This window comes from Wickerhamomyces ciferrii, contig 00043 (assembly GCF_000313485.1).
Source record: "Wickerhamomyces ciferrii WGS project CAIF00000000 data, strain NRRL Y-1031 F-60-10, contig 00043, whole genome shotgun sequence".
Lineage (NCBI taxonomy): Eukaryota > Fungi > Ascomycota > Saccharomycetes > Phaffomycetales > Wickerhamomycetaceae > Hansenula > Hansenula ciferrii.
The window spans coordinates 134,887-151,724 of record NW_011887697.1 but is presented as its reverse complement, the minus strand read 5'-3'; the positions used below and the strand labels follow the sequence as shown (position 1 = coordinate 151,724).

At 31.2% G+C, this 16,838-nt stretch overlaps 8 protein-coding genes across 8 annotated transcripts; 3 read left to right on the top strand and 5 right to left on the bottom strand.

Annotated features, from left to right (window-relative positions):
- Positions 1 to 989: 989 nt before the first annotated feature.
- BN7_1970 (NADPH-dependent F420 reductase) lies at positions 990 to 1,817 on the top strand (the record flags this gene model as incomplete). The annotated part of the gene is made up of 1 exon (XM_011277476.1): positions 990 to 1,817. One exon carries the CDS (start codon positions 990 to 992, stop codon positions 1,815 to 1,817), a length of 828 nt encoding a protein of 275 aa, XP_011275778.1.
- Positions 1,818 to 2,277: 460 nt separating this feature from the next.
- On the top strand, positions 2,278 to 3,117 carry BN7_1969 (NADPH-dependent F420 reductase; the record flags this gene model as incomplete). Its single annotated transcript, XM_011277475.1, has 1 exon — positions 2,278 to 3,117. The coding sequence occupies one exon, from the start codon at positions 2,278 to 2,280 to the stop codon at positions 3,115 to 3,117; it is 840 nt and encodes a 279-aa protein (XP_011275777.1).
- Positions 3,118 to 3,296: 179 nt separating this feature from the next.
- Positions 3,297 to 4,307, bottom strand: TFB3 (TFIIH/NER complex subunit TFB3; the record flags this gene model as incomplete). The annotated part of the gene is made up of 1 exon (XM_011277474.1): positions 3,297 to 4,307. One exon carries the CDS (start codon positions 4,305 to 4,307, stop codon positions 3,297 to 3,299), a length of 1,011 nt encoding a protein of 336 aa, XP_011275776.1.
- A 406-nt stretch (positions 4,308 to 4,713) lies between these two features.
- AMD1 (AMP deaminase) lies at positions 4,714 to 7,035 on the bottom strand (the record flags this gene model as incomplete). Its single annotated transcript, XM_011277473.1, has 1 exon — positions 4,714 to 7,035. One exon carries the CDS (start codon positions 7,033 to 7,035, stop codon positions 4,714 to 4,716), a length of 2,322 nt encoding a protein of 773 aa, XP_011275775.1.
- A 337-nt stretch (positions 7,036 to 7,372) lies between these two features.
- Positions 7,373 to 9,025, bottom strand: BN7_1966 (uncharacterized protein; the record flags this gene model as incomplete). The annotated part of the gene is made up of 1 exon (XM_011277472.1): positions 7,373 to 9,025. One exon carries the CDS (start codon positions 9,023 to 9,025, stop codon positions 7,373 to 7,375), a length of 1,653 nt encoding a protein of 550 aa, XP_011275774.1.
- A 318-nt stretch (positions 9,026 to 9,343) lies between these two features.
- IDP2 (isocitrate dehydrogenase (NADP(+)) IDP2) lies at positions 9,344 to 10,576 on the bottom strand (the record flags this gene model as incomplete). The annotated part of the gene is made up of 1 exon (XM_011277471.1): positions 9,344 to 10,576. One exon carries the CDS (start codon positions 10,574 to 10,576, stop codon positions 9,344 to 9,346), a length of 1,233 nt encoding a protein of 410 aa, XP_011275773.1.
- Positions 10,577 to 11,428: 852 nt separating this feature from the next.
- On the bottom strand, positions 11,429 to 14,086 carry BN7_1964 (fungal specific transcription factor domain-containing protein; the record flags this gene model as incomplete). Its single annotated transcript, XM_011277470.1, has 1 exon — positions 11,429 to 14,086. One exon carries the CDS (start codon positions 14,084 to 14,086, stop codon positions 11,429 to 11,431), a length of 2,658 nt encoding a protein of 885 aa, XP_011275772.1.
- A 560-nt stretch (positions 14,087 to 14,646) lies between these two features.
- On the top strand, positions 14,647 to 15,729 carry BN7_1963 (FluC/FEX family fluoride channel; the record flags this gene model as incomplete). Its single annotated transcript, XM_011277469.1, has 1 exon — positions 14,647 to 15,729. One exon carries the CDS (start codon positions 14,647 to 14,649, stop codon positions 15,727 to 15,729), a length of 1,083 nt encoding a protein of 360 aa, XP_011275771.1.
- Positions 15,730 to 16,838: the final 1,109 nt, after the last annotated feature.

Genomic DNA, 16,838 nt, shown 5'->3' with positions numbered 1-16,838 from the left:
GCTAGCCTCAGCAAAAAAATGCATTTTTTCTCCCTCAAAAAAAATCTACATTTTTTACGGCCACGACTTTTTTCAATTTTAGGGGCACGCCCCATACAAAAAAAATTAGCTTCTCGTTAATGGTGATGATCATGTGCTATACTATCTTTTATATGTTTATAATAATTGAAAATTAAATTTGATATGGTATTAATAGGTAAGTTATATAATATTCATGACTAGAATAAGAAAGAATCTTTACATTGAGGTATAATGATATATTGCAGACTAGATATGACTCTTATATACCTTATACAAAATTCTTATACACGTACAACTCATTAATTAATCATATGGTTTTGAAATAATGAATCTGTGACTGATTAATGATTGTAATTACTTTTTTAAAACGTCTTGATCAATATGTTATATATAATTTGTAGTTTGCAATTCTCCTCCTTTTCATCTTGAGATCCAGCTGAGCTAGAATCAACATGTATAACTTGTATATCTTAATTGAATCTTCATATTAATGATTATAGTCAATCTCTAAATTAGATGTTGTGATCCCATATCCCATGACGTTTGAACATTCAGTGAATCAACTATATCAGATTAGGGATAAGCAACAGGGCCCCCAACCATTTCCAGTTTCTGATGAACCGACAACCACCGGTATTTATAACCTTTTATACCCGTAAACAATTTGTTCATCTTATTTAAAAATGGTTATATTGAACAAATTCTTATTGAAAAGAAGACATGTGATTGAAGAAGATGGGTTGTACTGTTGAACAATTGTTGAGCGATGGACTGTTAATCAAGAAATTTGTGATATAAATTGAAGTTCATATCCTATTTTTTGAATTGGGATGTATATCAATCATTGAAGACGAAAGAGGAAGGGTGAAACTTTGTTATATTACTGAAGGAATCTGGTGATATTGATAACATTAATCCTGTTGATCCATAATTCAAGTAAGATCAGTAAGATCAAAAGTATTCAAACAATGGAAACAATTGGGTTCATTGGTGCTGGTTTAATAGGTGGTGGTATTGCTCAATTAGCAATCAAAGGTGGTTATAAAGTTTTATTAACAAATAGTAGAGATCCAAAATCATTAGATCCAATTATTAAAGAACTTGGTGATAACTCAAGAGCTGGTTCTTTCAAAGATCTGATCACTGATGATATTAAAATAATTGTATTATCTGTTCCTTTGAAAGCTATCCCAAAGATATTTGAAACCGGTGAGATTAAAGATAAAATCATTCTGGATACTTCAAATTATTATACATTTAGAGATGGTCAAATTAAAGAACTGGATGATAGATTATTAACAACATCTGAATATGTTTCTCAATATATTGGTGAATCAAATAAACTTGTTAAAGTATTCAATAACATTGATGCTATACATCTAAGAATCAGTTCAACAAATGATTTATCAAGACAAACAATCTTACCAATTTCAAGTAATGACGTTGATGCAAGACAATTAGCTACAGACTTCATTCAAAAAATTGGGTTTAAAGTCTTGGATGTTGGTGGACTTTCAAATAGTTGGAAATTTGAACCACATACACCATTTTATCTAACACCTTATATACCAAAATTCCCAGAAAATTTAGATCATGATGATTTGAAATCTGCTTTCCAAAGTTATCCATCACCTTCATTAACTGTTGAAGATGGAATCATTTTATTGAACTCAGCTACAAGAGATGGACCTGTTGGTGGTAGTATTGATACTACACCTGAATTGGTATTGGAAGTTATGATTGATTGGTATAAAAGAGCTAAAAGGGCAAAATCAAACAATTCCTCAGTTTTGTAAGCAGATTTGATTGGAATTGTTGGTATAATGAAAGTTTTTATAGCATTTACATACACTAATATATGTTTTTGCAGGCTTAAAATTAGTAGTTCAATAAGTTTATATCAACGCCGTCGGAAATTAGTACCGGGATTAGTAATTAGTACATCAATATGAGCCATATATATTTATTCAAATCGTGTACCTAAAAACTATGATGTAAACTTACAAATACTTGTGCACAGACACAAAATTGAGTCTAAAATTTCCTTAAACTTGTGCCTTACATTTAGTCTTTACACAATCTAATCAGTTGATTTGATTTGATTTTCAAGTTTGTTAGTACATTCAAAAGTTGCTTTGGACTTTGCGCAATTGTATGGGTATAAAAGGGGATAGATATCACTTCATTCAGTTCTTGATCTTACCAAAGTTGTACACAAATTAAGAGAAAACTATATCTATATTACTATAAACAAATATGGTACAAACAATTGGATTCATTGGTGTTGGTCAAATTGGTGGCGGTGTCGCTAAATTAGCTGTTAATGCTGGTTATGATGTTGTGTTGAGTAATTCAAGAGGTCCAGAATCTTTAGCAGATGTTGTTAATGATTTAGGTCCAAAATCAGATTCAAAAACTTTTAAAGAAATTGCTAATGATGAAAACATTGATATTGTTGTTTTATCAATACCATTAAAAGCTATTGAAGATCTTTTACCATCATCAGGTTTGAAAAATAAATTAATCCTTGATACTACAAATTATTATGCTGATAGAGATGGGAATGTTGCAGTATTAGATAATAAAAAATTATTAACTAGTGAATATGTTGCAAAATTTTTAGATAAGTCTAATAAATTAGTTAAAGTTTTCAATAATATTGGTGCAATTCATCTTAGAAGTGCTGCTACTAAAGATCCAAACTCTCAAACAACATTACCAATTGCAGGTGATGACTCAAATGCAAAGGATCAAACAACAAATTTCCTCAATAATATTGGATATCAAGCATTAGATGTTGGTAAATTAGAAGATAGTTGGAAATTTGAACCAAATACACCAGCTTATGGATGGCCATATATTCCAAAAGTTCCAAAAGATCTTAATGAAGAAGATCAAAAGAAGTACTATATTACACATGTTGCAGAACCAGTCTCTAAAGATCAATTGAAAAAGATCATTGATAGTGTTAGTTTTGAAGATCATAAACCAAGTGGTTCATTTGATGATTATCCAAAATTTGTTGGTGATGCATTGGTTGAGATGTATAGAGAAGCTGAAAAAATTAAAGCTGCAAATTCATCAATTGTGTTTTAAGCGATTAGCTACTTAATTTATAGCATCAGATAGATTCTGTTTAGTTATATTAATGAAGATTATGCCTTATTTTGAGAAATATTTATTGCCCTGATGTAGATCTGTAGTAGATGAGAATATTCAGGTTTTGATTACAAGTTTTGATTATACGTCATAAAATTCATTCATATATTAATTCATTATACTTCAACTATAGAACTTTTTTCTTGTTCAATAAAACAACCTAATCCCATAAAAGCTTCACTTAAAACTCTATCATAAACTTGTTCAGCTTTGAAACCTGCTGCAATATAATCCTTCTTTTTCTGTAATTCATCAATAAATGGATCATAATACTCTTCTGATGGATTAAAATTCTTGACAAGTACTCTATCACCATTGAATGGAGTGAAAGGTACTGTATTTGATTCTTGTTGTTCTTGAGGGTTTCCTTTTGAATTTAATGATTTGATGATTTCATTCAATTGTTTACGTCTTGCTGAAGATCTTTTCAATGTTGATGATTTGATTTGATTAATCATTTGATTTGGATCCTGTGAAGTTGATAGTTTATTCAGAATTTCTCTCTTTGCCTGTTCATTCATTTCTTTTTCTTCTTGTTCAATTTGTTTTTCAAGCATGATTTTCTTTAATCTTAATTCTTTATCTAATTCTTCTTGTTTCTTAAAATCTTCATATTCTTTTTCTCTATTATTATTATTTTCCAAAATTTTACTTTTATTATGTTCTTCATAAACTGATAATTTTGCCTCAGTTTCTTCAATATCTATTTTATTAACTAAATTGAAAATTATAGTTTCAACTTCTTCCAAATATGCATTATATTTGTCCAACTCTGTAAAATCATCACCACTTTTATTGAAAATTTGTGAAACTCTTTTCCTTATATCAACTTCTCTTTCAACATCTATATCATCAAATATTTGAGCTTTGAATTTAGCCTTTCTTAATGTTTTACCACAACCTGGATATGGACATGGTGCTGGACCTAAAGCATAAATTCTATCAACACAAGACTCACACATTTTATGATAACATTCTGGATTCACAAGAAATTTCATGTCGGGACTTAAATATCTATCTGTCTTACAAATCGGACACATATCCTGTTGCCTCTCCTCTAAATAAAGAGTGTTAGTACTTGAATAAATCTGCTTATCATCATAAAGCATACCTAGTTCAATAGCCATCTTGTGAATAGTCTCTTCAATTGTGTTGATTGTTGTTGATTAATTAAAACATCAAAAGTAAAGTAATTTAATTGAAAGCAAAATATCTTTCAAATATTTCGCGGATGAGCGTGCGCGAATCACCAGGACTTCATGGAAATTTGTTAACTACCAGGAATTCATGGAAATTTGTTAAGTACCAGGAGGTCATGGAAATTTGTTAAGTACCAGGAATTCATGGATATTTGTTAAGTACCAGGAGCTGATGGAAATCGGTGAAGTGGTACAAAGATGGGTGTGAACTACCAGGAGTTCATGAACTTTGTTAGGTTTCCATATAAAGCACTCTCTATTACAAATTACAAATTAATAAAGCTTCAAAAACAAAAATACATGATGATTAGAAATTAAAATTAAAATATATAATCTATTTTTTTAAACTGGCGTAATAATTGATCAAATCATATTCAGTCAACAATGTTTCCTCTCTATAAGCAACTCTAATATCTGGAACATTTGTCTTTTCAACATCATTACCTTCAATACCTCCTTTAGCAAAAGTTTTACCTAACCAATGTTTCTTAATATTATGCTCCCAACCTGATTGTACAACAGAATTCTTAGCCAATTCACACATATCAACATTTGATAATTTATAAATTTGTGCAGCAACTGAATATTCTTCAATTAATGGTTCTCTTGTATAAGAAAATTGTAATGGATCATCAGTTGAAAGTGAAACATTTAAACCTCTTTTGAAATAATATGGGAATGGATTTTTATCGTATGTTAAAAATAATGCATTATTTGATAATGGTGACATTGCAATACCAACTTGATCTAAATAATATAAATATTGAACAAATGGAATCTTTCTTAATAAAATACCATGTGAAATACCTTCAGATGTTAAATATGCACTGATTAAATGTTCTGGATCACCAGCTTCACCAGAATGTGGTCTTAAGACAAATGTATTAAAACCTCTTTTTGATCTATAATTATTTAATTGTGCTAAATTAGCATAGATGTAATATAAGTAATAAGAATATGGTGGATTTTGTGAAGCATCCCATAAACTTGGAATTGGATATTTCTTATGGAATCTTCTATCAATTTTAGATTCATCATCAACTGAGTCAAATCCAATAACTCTTTCCAAAAAAACATGTAATTTTGGATATTTACCTGGATTTTGACTTACTTCAAATAAAGGTTGAAATAAATTCTTAATAACTTCTTGGAAATTTGAAACAAGACCTGATTTCTTATAAATATCATATAATCTTGGAACTTGAATTAACCATCTAACATTATGACTTAATAATTTATTATCAATAACCCAAGCAGCTAATTTTTCCCATTCATCAATTGATCTACCATAAATTGAAATTCTATATTCACACATTTGATATTTGGAATTTTCTAAATCACTGAAAACTTGTTTTGTTATATCTGCTAAATATTCACCTTTTATATAATTATCTGTTTTCAAGAAAATTTCTCTTAATCTGGATTCACCAATTGGATTATATTTTAAATTAAATTTATCAAATCTATGAAATGTATCCTTATGAGCATGCATATCCAATGTATCGATAGATAAATCATAAGCTGACAAATTCAAAGATTTGAAAACTTCATCTAATGTCAAGACTTTACGATCTCTATAGATGACTTTTTCATCTGCATTATTTTTAATCTTATGTTTAATGAATCTTAATAAATGTTTTTGATTCATACAAGCTGAATGATGAACATGTGTATCAACTTTTCTAACATTATAAAAATCTCTATGTGGATTTTTTTTAGAAACTGAAGTTTCTTCATAATCATTTAATAAATAATATAAATTCCATCTTGCTTCTAAATATTGTAATCTTCTGAAAGCAAATGATTTTGCTGGACCATCTGATGAAATTGCCACAATTTTATCTAAATCCATATAGTATTCTTTTAATGATGGAACATCAATAATCTTAGATCCTGTTGAAGCGTCATGAAATTCAAAAACATCATCACTATTAAGCTCAAAAGTTACAGATTCATCAGCTTCTGGAATCTTGACATTATCCATACTGAAGACCTTGGAATCTGGTTGAACAGAATCTGGTAAAATTTGTTTATTATTATAGGTTGGTCTTGGGGGAGGTGGATAGATTTCCCAATCTTCTTGGTTTTTAGGATTTTGTTCTGGTAATTGTAATGAAGTTTTTTGATATTTGGATCTAAGATCACGACATTTTTTAATATTTGCATATAATTCAATTAATTCAGGTGATGGAGTTTGGTTTGATTCATGATCATGTTCATTGATAGAACCCAATTTATATGATGTTGATAACTTTGTAGCTGGCTTGTTACCATCAACACCTTCAGCAGATTCTTTATATTTGGCAGCCAAAGATTCACTACTTGGTTTCAAAGATGGTGGAGGTGGTGGATGACTGAAATGAGCAGATGATGATCTTCTTGATTTCTTCTTTTCTGAGTCTGGTAATGGGATTTCTTGAAATGCTTTGAGCTTAGCATCTTGATCATGGATAGTCTTATCTTCCATATAAGAGAAATTAGCTGATAGAGCTTGGTTTACTTTATCAAATTCACCATCAGAATCACTAATATCATCTGGGAAAACATCCTTGTTGTTATCTTCAACTCCATTACTGCTAACTTCCTCGTCGTGGAACAAAGAAGAGCCAGTCGTATGATCGACCGATAAGTTGGAAAGATCCTTACTGAGATTCATTTCTATTCTATAATCTCTGTGATATTAGTAGTTAATACTCAATTGGAACTCCAGATCTTGATTTTTGCTTATATTTGTGATGTTCTTTAAAAGGTGTCAACGTTTTGAAGATTTTAAATTTTATAAGCACTGGCACATTCGCGGAATCGCGGACGATGTAATCAGCTACACCTGCGAGCCGCCGCGGAACTCGTTTGATTTACCCTGTGTTCATATAATGTATAATAGTAAAAGCTAAATAAACTAAATAAAACGCTAGAATTTTTATGATCTTTACAGGTCAGAGACTTGATAGTAACTGATCTAAGTGGGATTAATGCTTGCAATCATCACAACATCAGTTGGGCAATTCAACAGCTTTTTTGACCACATTAGCCAGCTTCAATACTTTTTCCTCACCAAATCTTTCCAATACAACTAACTGGACACTTGCATTAGCACCATGATAAAATTCAGCGTCATAACGATCATGATTATCTTGATCATCTTCATTTAAAGGCTTATAAGTTTCATCCTTCAAATCAATCTTAGAATCAGCTTTTGTAATAGGAATTTGCACAGCTGGTAAATCTAAGACATTGAACTGCTTGGAATAATCACCGTTGAATTTTGGAGATTCACCAAGCTTAAGTGCACAAAATTGCCATCCTGGTGTTAATAAACCATCAATTGGGCGATCTGTATTAGTTTGTGCTTTTGTTGATAACCAATAATCATTAATGATTTGTTGAAACTTATACCTCTCAGCTACTAGTGACCAGTATTCAGCAGCTGATGTTATACCTTCATGTCCTAGGAAAACATATTCAACTGGCTCACCTGATTTATTAGCTTCATCTTTGACTTCTTTGAATCCATCAATTTTGAAAACATCCCATAAAAGTTTGTACAAATCCGTATTTACAATTGGTGGATCCCACTCAATCAACTCATGGCCTTGGCTCAAAAGCGATTTCTTAACCATTTCTAATGCACGAATAATTGGTGGATGTGGTTTTATTCCAGTAGACTCCCAATTCATTACTGCAAATGTTAACTTTTCAGGTATTTCAATATTTGTTTGCCATTTTAATGGTGGAACTTTTGGGTCTTTTATCCACTGGATCGATTCATCACCTAAAATGTGCTCCCCAAAATAAACTAAATCTTCCAATCTATAAGCCATAGGTCCAATCGTTGAAGCAATAACTTCTTGGTGCTGAAATGAGTTCAAAACCTTCATATAACTAAACCTGTTAGTGGTTGGTCTTAATGACCAAATACCGTTATGAGCTGCTGGACATCTTAGACTACCACCAATATCAGTACCAATTCCCAAAATACATGCTTTGGCTTGAATAACAACACCTTCACCACCACTTGAACCACCAGGTGCATAGTTTCGATTAAGCGAGTTTTCTGTATAACCATAGGCAGTTGAATAGGTATCGTAAGATAACATGGCCATTGGAACCGTTGTCTTCATATATAAAAGAGCACCCTGTGAGCGTAGTTGCTGGACTAATAATGATTCCTGATCTTCATCTGTGATTACATCAAATAACTTATCAACGTATCCAATTGAAGTTGCAACTCCTTTAACATTTAATTGATCTTTTAGTGAGAATGGAATACCATGGAATGGACCAATGAGTTCCCCAGTCTTGATCAAATAATTATCTAACGATTCAGCTTGTTTATAAGCATGATCAAGAAATAACTCTGTACAACAATTTGTTATTTGATGAACTAATACAGCTCTATGAGTGAAGGCTTTCGCAATTTCCAAGGCAGTTAATTTCCTATCCAATTGGTTTTTTAATAACTCTTGTAGTGTATAGTTTGTAATTTCAATTTCCCTTGGTGATAATAATCCATATTCAGGGGATTCGATATACTTATTCACATTTGGCTCTTCACTTGGGGATTTGACATCCTTAATGATCCATTCTTTAGGGATCTGATCTTGTAAGAACTGTTTCTTCTTAGCAACTGTTTCCTTGTAAGACATTATTCATTAAAGCTTTTTGTAAACAAAATTTATTAAGTTATGAACATGGTACGTTACTGAAGAAAAATTGGCGAATTTATAGGATTTGAAGTTGGGTTTATCTTTTATCTTTTGGTGAAACCCAACCGAAGATCGTATATCGGAAGTTTGTAACTATTGTTTCTCTATTATTACCAGATACATAAATCCGATATATGATTTGACCGTTGACGTGTATTAAATAGTTACATATAATCTATCTACAAGTAGTCATACGAATATCAAAATATATTAATAAATAAATGGTTCGGAGATGATTATATAGTGTTACTGATAATCTCAGAAAGCTGTTTGAAACTCTCTTTCCAATCTTTTAGCAACAAGTTGGATGAATTCTTCAGTCAAGACATAACTATCTCTACTAGTTTCACCTCTTGCCAAAGCTAAATCTTTGGTCATTTTACCATCAACTTGAACGGTATCCAATGTAGCTTTTTCAACTAGCTCACCAAATTTAACAACATCTGGTGTATTATCCAATTTCCCTCTTTGAATTAATCCTCTTGTCCATGCAAAAATTGAAGCAATTGAATTTGTTGAAGTTTCTTTACCTTGTTGATGTTGTCTATAATGTCTTGTCACTGTACCATGTGCAGCTTCAGATTCAAACGCCTTACCATCTGGTGTCATTAGCACTGAAGTCATCAAACCTAATGATCCAAAACCTTGAGCAACAATATCTGATTGGACATCACCATCATAATTCTTCATGGCAATGATGTACCCACCACGAGATTTAAGCATTTGTGCAACCATATCATCAATAAGACGATGTTCATACCAGATTCCAGATTCTTCAAATAATTGTTGATATTTTTTCTCATACAAATCTTCAAAAATATCTTTAAAACGACCATCATATTTTTTCAAAATTGTGTTCTTTGTTGTTGAGTATAAATTTAATTTACGTTCTAATGCTAGTTTAAAACTTGATTCTGCGAAATCAGTTATACTAGCATCAGTATTATACATTGATAGAGCAACACCTGCACCTGGGAATTGGAAAACTGGATACTCTTGAGTTTCACCACCATCTTCAGGCTTGAAAACTAGAGATAATTCACCGGCTTTTGGAACAATTATATCTGTAGCACGATATTGATCACCGTAAGCATGTCTCCCAATAATGATAGGTTGTTCCCATTGTGGTATGATTCTTGGGATATTTGGAATAACAATTGGTTCTCTGAAAACAGTACCACCCAAAATGTTTCTAATAGTACCATTTGGTGATTTCCACATTTTTTCCAATTTGAATTCTTCAACACGAGCTTCATCAGGTGTAATAGTGGCACATTTAACAGCAACACCATATTTCAATGTGGCTTCTGCTGAATCAATTGTAACTTGATCATTGGTTTCATCTCTATAAGTAACTGATAAATCATAATATTTCAAATCAATGTTCAAGAATGGTAAAATTAATTTTGAACGAATCAATTCCCAAATGATTCTTGTTTGTTCATCACCATCCATTTCCACAATTGGATTCTTAACTGTTATTTTGGCCATTTTGTACGATTATGATCACAAACTAATTACTTATGATTTCAATTAATTGTGGTTTAAGCAATTCAATTCCAAGAGTATATAACTGGGGAAATCCATCTCTTTATATACTGAAAAGCCAAACTTAAAATTTGATGTTCGATCCGGGGTAAACCCGCCAAGAGGAAATGTCAAATAGAGGTTTTTTACTATGGGAACATACTTTATTACATAAGCAGAGAAAAAAAATACATAGTATTTCCCCCAAAAATTTAAAAAAATTAACCATTTTAAAACACAAATTTATCCACTTTAGAGGGTGTATGACTTTAAAACAAGAGCATATATGGATACAACCAGCTCCAGGCTATCGAATGAGCCCCCTTTCATACGTTTTTGATTATCTACCTTAGACTTATTTTGATTTTTTGTGATATTACATAAGCAATTCATACTTTACTACTGTTAAAGAAAAACCTCTATTTGAAAAAGGCTCACCCGCCAAATGGGTCATCGAAATCGCGTAAACCAGTAGTAAATTACTACAGAACAAACTGATCTAAACTGCGTAACTACTTATCAGACTCATTAAAGGTTCACCACTTGAAAACGCCCCAATCTTTTAGTGTTAATTGCAATAATTTGTGATGCTTATATGCTTATTTTACCTCTTTCCTGATTGTCGGGTCCTAGTCGGAGTCACCACAATACAGAAATTATACCGGTGTTCGGTTGAATGCACTCATACTTAAGAGATAAGTATATAGGAAAACTCAGGACTACGAAGGATACCGTTTTGGTTATTTTAGGCTGGTGTAATGTTTATTAAGCGGCCAGGAACAAATCGGATAATCAATTGCAAATGTTAGATGATGTCTATCTCTCTTTATAGAATGGAATATCACCCAACATATCATATGGTGAAGTATCTCCTATCAATTTATCAAAATTCATCAAATTATAGTTATCCTGTTCATTTCCTAACATAGTAACAGCTTGTTGATCACCACTCAAACTACCTAACCCATCATTGAATATATTATTACCGCTAATCATTTGTAACCATAATCTATCAATTTCAATATTTGACAAATCTGTATCTTTTGTATAAATTCCTGATGTACTATTTGAAGCTGGTGTTGAATTCATTGATGATGTGTTTACTCCATTTTCTGAAATATTTGAAGGGTAATTGAAACCTGGAGTTGTTGGATTTATTGTTGTTTTACGATTTTTCAATTTATTTTTCAATGATACTTCATAATGTGAATATTTTAATGCTGATAATAGAGCTTCCAATTCATTGATTGACATTTCATTCAATTCATTTCTTTGTGGTAAAGCTTTGAAATGATTTACCTCATCAGCTACAGATTCACATTCTTTGTTTATATCACTTGTTCTATCGAAAAGATTATTTGACTCATTCTGTAATAAATTATAAATCACGTTTTGAGATTTACTTGTCCTCCATGATTGATAATAAGTTGAACTTAAAGAGTTGAAACAATCTTTAACAATCTTTGATTTGCGTTGAGTTTCTTCATGAATTTGTTGAATAATCATTGATCTTGGTTGTTGTTTGGGATAATTATATTTATAATCCAAACATCTTGCCCAAAAACTTTTCAAAATTTGACATATTTTTTGTAATGAAACCAATATATAGGGAGTTAATAATAATTGTGCACCAAATCCAAATAATTCATCAAAATAATTAGTTTTACCATTATTCATTGTTGTAATTAATAAGCTCATAGGTAATAATTCAACACAGATATCGAAGACTTTGATCAAACTTGAAAACCTACCAGATCTTAAGTAAATATGATAATGAATAACATAAAGTGCAGTTCTCAATTCAATACATGTCTTTAGTTTGAAAGTTTTGTTAATTTCATCGAAAACATTATTGATTTCTAAATTTATAATCCAACTTGTTGTACCTATATTTTCCACGGTATAATTCTCTAATTTCTGGATTTTGGGCAGTAATTCTTCTAAAACACAAGGTTCTTTCAGATTTAAAATATCATCCAAAATTCCTCTGACAAGCTCATTGATTTCATTATTTGTTTTAAAAGATTCAACAACAGCTTTCCAAATATTATGATCCATTAATGTATTGTTTTTTACATTGTCTTCTAGCCTTGGTAAGTCTGTATCAAAACAATTTGAATTCACTAAAAATGGATTCCCCATATTCAAGCTTTGAGTTAAGTCTAAAGTAACAATCTCATGCCAAACCATTCTCCATAGATTGTGTAACCTTAACTCATGTTGCAATAGTTTTGAGTGTTTCATATCACGATTTAATCCAATCGAACTACCCATTTGTAATAATAGTCCTAAAAAGGCTTGACTATCACCACCATCAGATCCATCACCGTCTTCCGGTGCATATTTATGATATAATCTCATGAATAATGAACATTGTAGCACTGCTAATGAACCTCTTCTCAACAACTTGAATTGATTTAAACACATCTGAGCAGCGTTTATAAATTGGATACCTATTGGGTTTGATAAAATATAAATCTCTTCTGAAGTATTATTTGATTTTGGGGTTGTACTTAAATAAGTTAATCTCATAATAATTAATAACATTCCTAGATACGAAAAATCGAATCTTGATGCAACTTTGATAACATATTTTGTATTGTCATTCTCATCTTTATTGATACAATATGATAATCTTTCTCTAAGTTTTTCTTCAGTAACAAATGGTATGAATCCAGCTAGAGTTGATCTGAAGAATTTATCCACTAATAACCAAACTAATTTTTCCTCTGGTAAAAGATTTTGAATTTTACATAAAGTATCACGTTCAGAACCTGGAATATGCAATATTTGAGTTTCTTTACGTTCAGTTGTACCTTTAACTTCATCTAATCCTTCATTCTCCATTAATCGCGTCTTGAAAGCTAAGTCTGATTTTGCATCATTTGAGGCATCATCAACAATCAATTGTTTTAATAATTCTTCTGGTTTGAAATTTAAATGACTTATTGGGGCTAAATTATTTCTCTCTTTCCGCATTTTGAGCAATGTGACTCTTAAAAAGGGATCCCTTTGAATTAATGAACTTAGTGATAATGGTGCAGAGGCAATCAATCTACCAGCTCTAATGCTTATAGGTTCATTGGAATCATAAAATGAAATTTCTGTAACTTCATTTGGAACTGATCCAGAACTATTTGGAATTATAGGAGAGTCACCACCTCTTAAATTTGACTCAGTGAAATTAATTTTTTCACTTAATCTAAAGCTTTGATTTGATTGATTTGAATTTGAGCTGAAACTATTTGAGAATTTTAAATTTGGATCAATAAATGAGTATTGATTTCTAACATCTGGATACTCAGGTGTATTACTAGACCTTGATGATTTGTTGTTTGGATCTATATATGAAGATCCAGCTGCTAGTCCTGTTTGTTGCTTGTCTAATTGGTTTGAATGGGATGATAGAGGTGTTGGACTAGGTTGGGTTTGAGGTAAGTTAATATGAGCCATGGGGGTACTAGCAGCATTCATATAATCAGCGCTTGTAGATATTTTCCCTGCTTTATCCCATGAAGGCTCCTGATAAGTGCAGAGATCTGTGGAGTTGTGCTTTAGACAAACATTACAATGTGGTCTATTCTTATCACACTAAAATTAAACTTGTTAGATTGAGCTCATTGTAATACTGCAGCCACCATACCCACCTTAATTTTCTTCTTCCGACACTGAGAGCATGATGTCACGAGTCTTTGACGCTTCTTTGGTGGACCAGAGTTATTCTGGAAGGATATCTGGGACATCATCTTTGTAGTTAGCAGACGCTTGTGTCTTTTTCTTCTCTATTGTTTACAAATGTTTATTGCAAAAGAGAAGGAAAAGGTTTTTTCGTTGATAAATCCAAATCGGGAAACTCGTCCTTGTCAAATTTAATTTTGAAAAGTAGAAAATGAATTCGCGAATGATAATGAGTCTTTTCAAAAAATATTCTTGGCTTTACTTTTCTATAAACTAATATTAAAGTCATTTATTCATCAAATTAATTTGTTAAAGATACCTTGAATTGATTTGTTGATTGTTTTGTTCAAGCTGATATGAACTCAGAAGCACCAGAAAATGAGGAGTCTTTAAGCCATATCCTTCCCGAGAATCATAGCACAACAGAATCAAAACAAGATAAACTTCCCATTGATTCTAAACAATATGAAAACCAACCAAAAGCTCAAAATAGAATTCTAAAAGAACTCAAACTATTATCTATCCTTACGTTTTTTGCTATAATAGGTGTCCTAGCTAGAAAGGGTATCGTGGTGCTAACAACTTATGATGGTGTTTATGTCGGAGGTATAATATGGGCAAATTTTACATCATGTATAATCATGGGTATGTTGATTCAATCCAACAAGGCATGGACTGGTAGAGGCCCCAAAGCATCACAACCATTATATACAGGATTAACTACTGGATTCTGTGGTACCTTTTCTTCTTTTTCTTCACTTATTTTAGAAAGTTTTGTTAAATCGGCAAATATTTCCATTGGGAAAAATTATAATTATCCTAATGGTGCTTATGGTATAATGGAATTTGCGTCTGTTATAATTACACAAATGAGTGTTTCTATCGCTGGCTTACATTTTGGGAAACATTTAATTAAACAATATGACCCCATCTTACCCTATTATAAAGTTTTAGAAACTTCTATTGTCATTTTGGGTATCTTATCATGGATTGCAGTTATTTGTCTTATAAGTATTAAGAACTGGAGAAGTTGGATCTTTGCATGTATTGTTTCACCAATTGCATGTTGGACTCGTTACTATGCTTCTAAATATTTGAATCCAAAGATTAAATCATTTCCTATGGGGACATTTTTTGTTAATATCTTTTCAACATTCATAATGGCCATATTGAATTTATTAAATAGAGGTAAATTACCAAATGGATCAGGTAGAATTGTTAATAGTGTGCTATCATGTCATATGATACAAGGATTAGAAGATGGTTATTGTGGTACTTTATCTACAGTTAGTACATTTGTGGTGGAACTTTATACAATAAAATCACCAAAAAGTTATAGATATGGATTTATTAGTATTATTGTGGCATTCATTATGATGTTATTGATTTTGGGTTCTTATAATTGGACCAATGGATTAACAAATCCTCTTTGTTCCTAAATTTTTATTTATGAGTTATATTATGTTAGTAAATATTCAAAATAAAATTTGATTAGTTGTGAAACTCACAAAGATGTAGCAAAAGAGCCATCTACTTAAGGTCAAGAAAGCTTTAAAATCATCAACCGACTTCAATCTAAATCGCATCATACCTCTCTAGTTCTAGTAGATTCAATTCCAAAAAAAGCTTAAAGTGAATGGAAATTTGAATTATCTTGAATCCGACGTGAACTATAATCACCTTATAACTCACTGATCCCAGTATCTGATTTACAAAACCATTGAAAATCTGTGTAAGACAACGTAAAGTTTAACAGACAGTTTAACAATGAATTGCTCATACTAACCAGGCCCTTCATCATAGAGGCATTCAACCCCTAAGTCACCCGCTTAAATAAAACATCATTCTAAAAATAAACTTTCAAAGTACAACCAACAATAGACATCCTCATAGCCATAAATGCAAAAAGTTGGCCCATATGACGTACCACTTAAACTCAAAAGAATATACATATCAAGTCAACCATACCCGTTAACCTATTTAATAAACTTTCAATCATGAGCACCAAGGATTTAGAAACACAACCATTTCATAAGATCGATCCTTTAGTAGACAATTTCATCAATAATGTTGGGAACGACTTTTATTCTTTTTGAAATTTAAGACATGGGAATAAGAAAAATAATCGTTTGAAAAAAGAACCAATCATAAAAAGGTCAAACTATTAAAAGTTTCCAATTATGATTACCGAAGCATAGGGCTATAAATTTTTCAATCATAATTATGATTAAAATTATAGATGAAAAAGAAGCATTTTGGATTTCCTCAAATCAAGAGGGGCCCCCAAAAAATCAAATCAAAATGGATATAAGTGACCAAAAGTTTTATGCTTCTAAATTCAAAATGAAGAAATGAAATTATGAACATAAATGATCAAAATCCGGGATGCGCCAAAGAAACCATATTATAGAATAAAATGTTTTCAAAAATTATAAGAAACAAATTTCTCACGACCTTGATAGCATTTCCTTTTGTAAAGTTTCAATGTATCCTAGATCATTAAGTCAGTGTATTTCGATCCCTCAGGAAACAGAAAATACCAAACTTT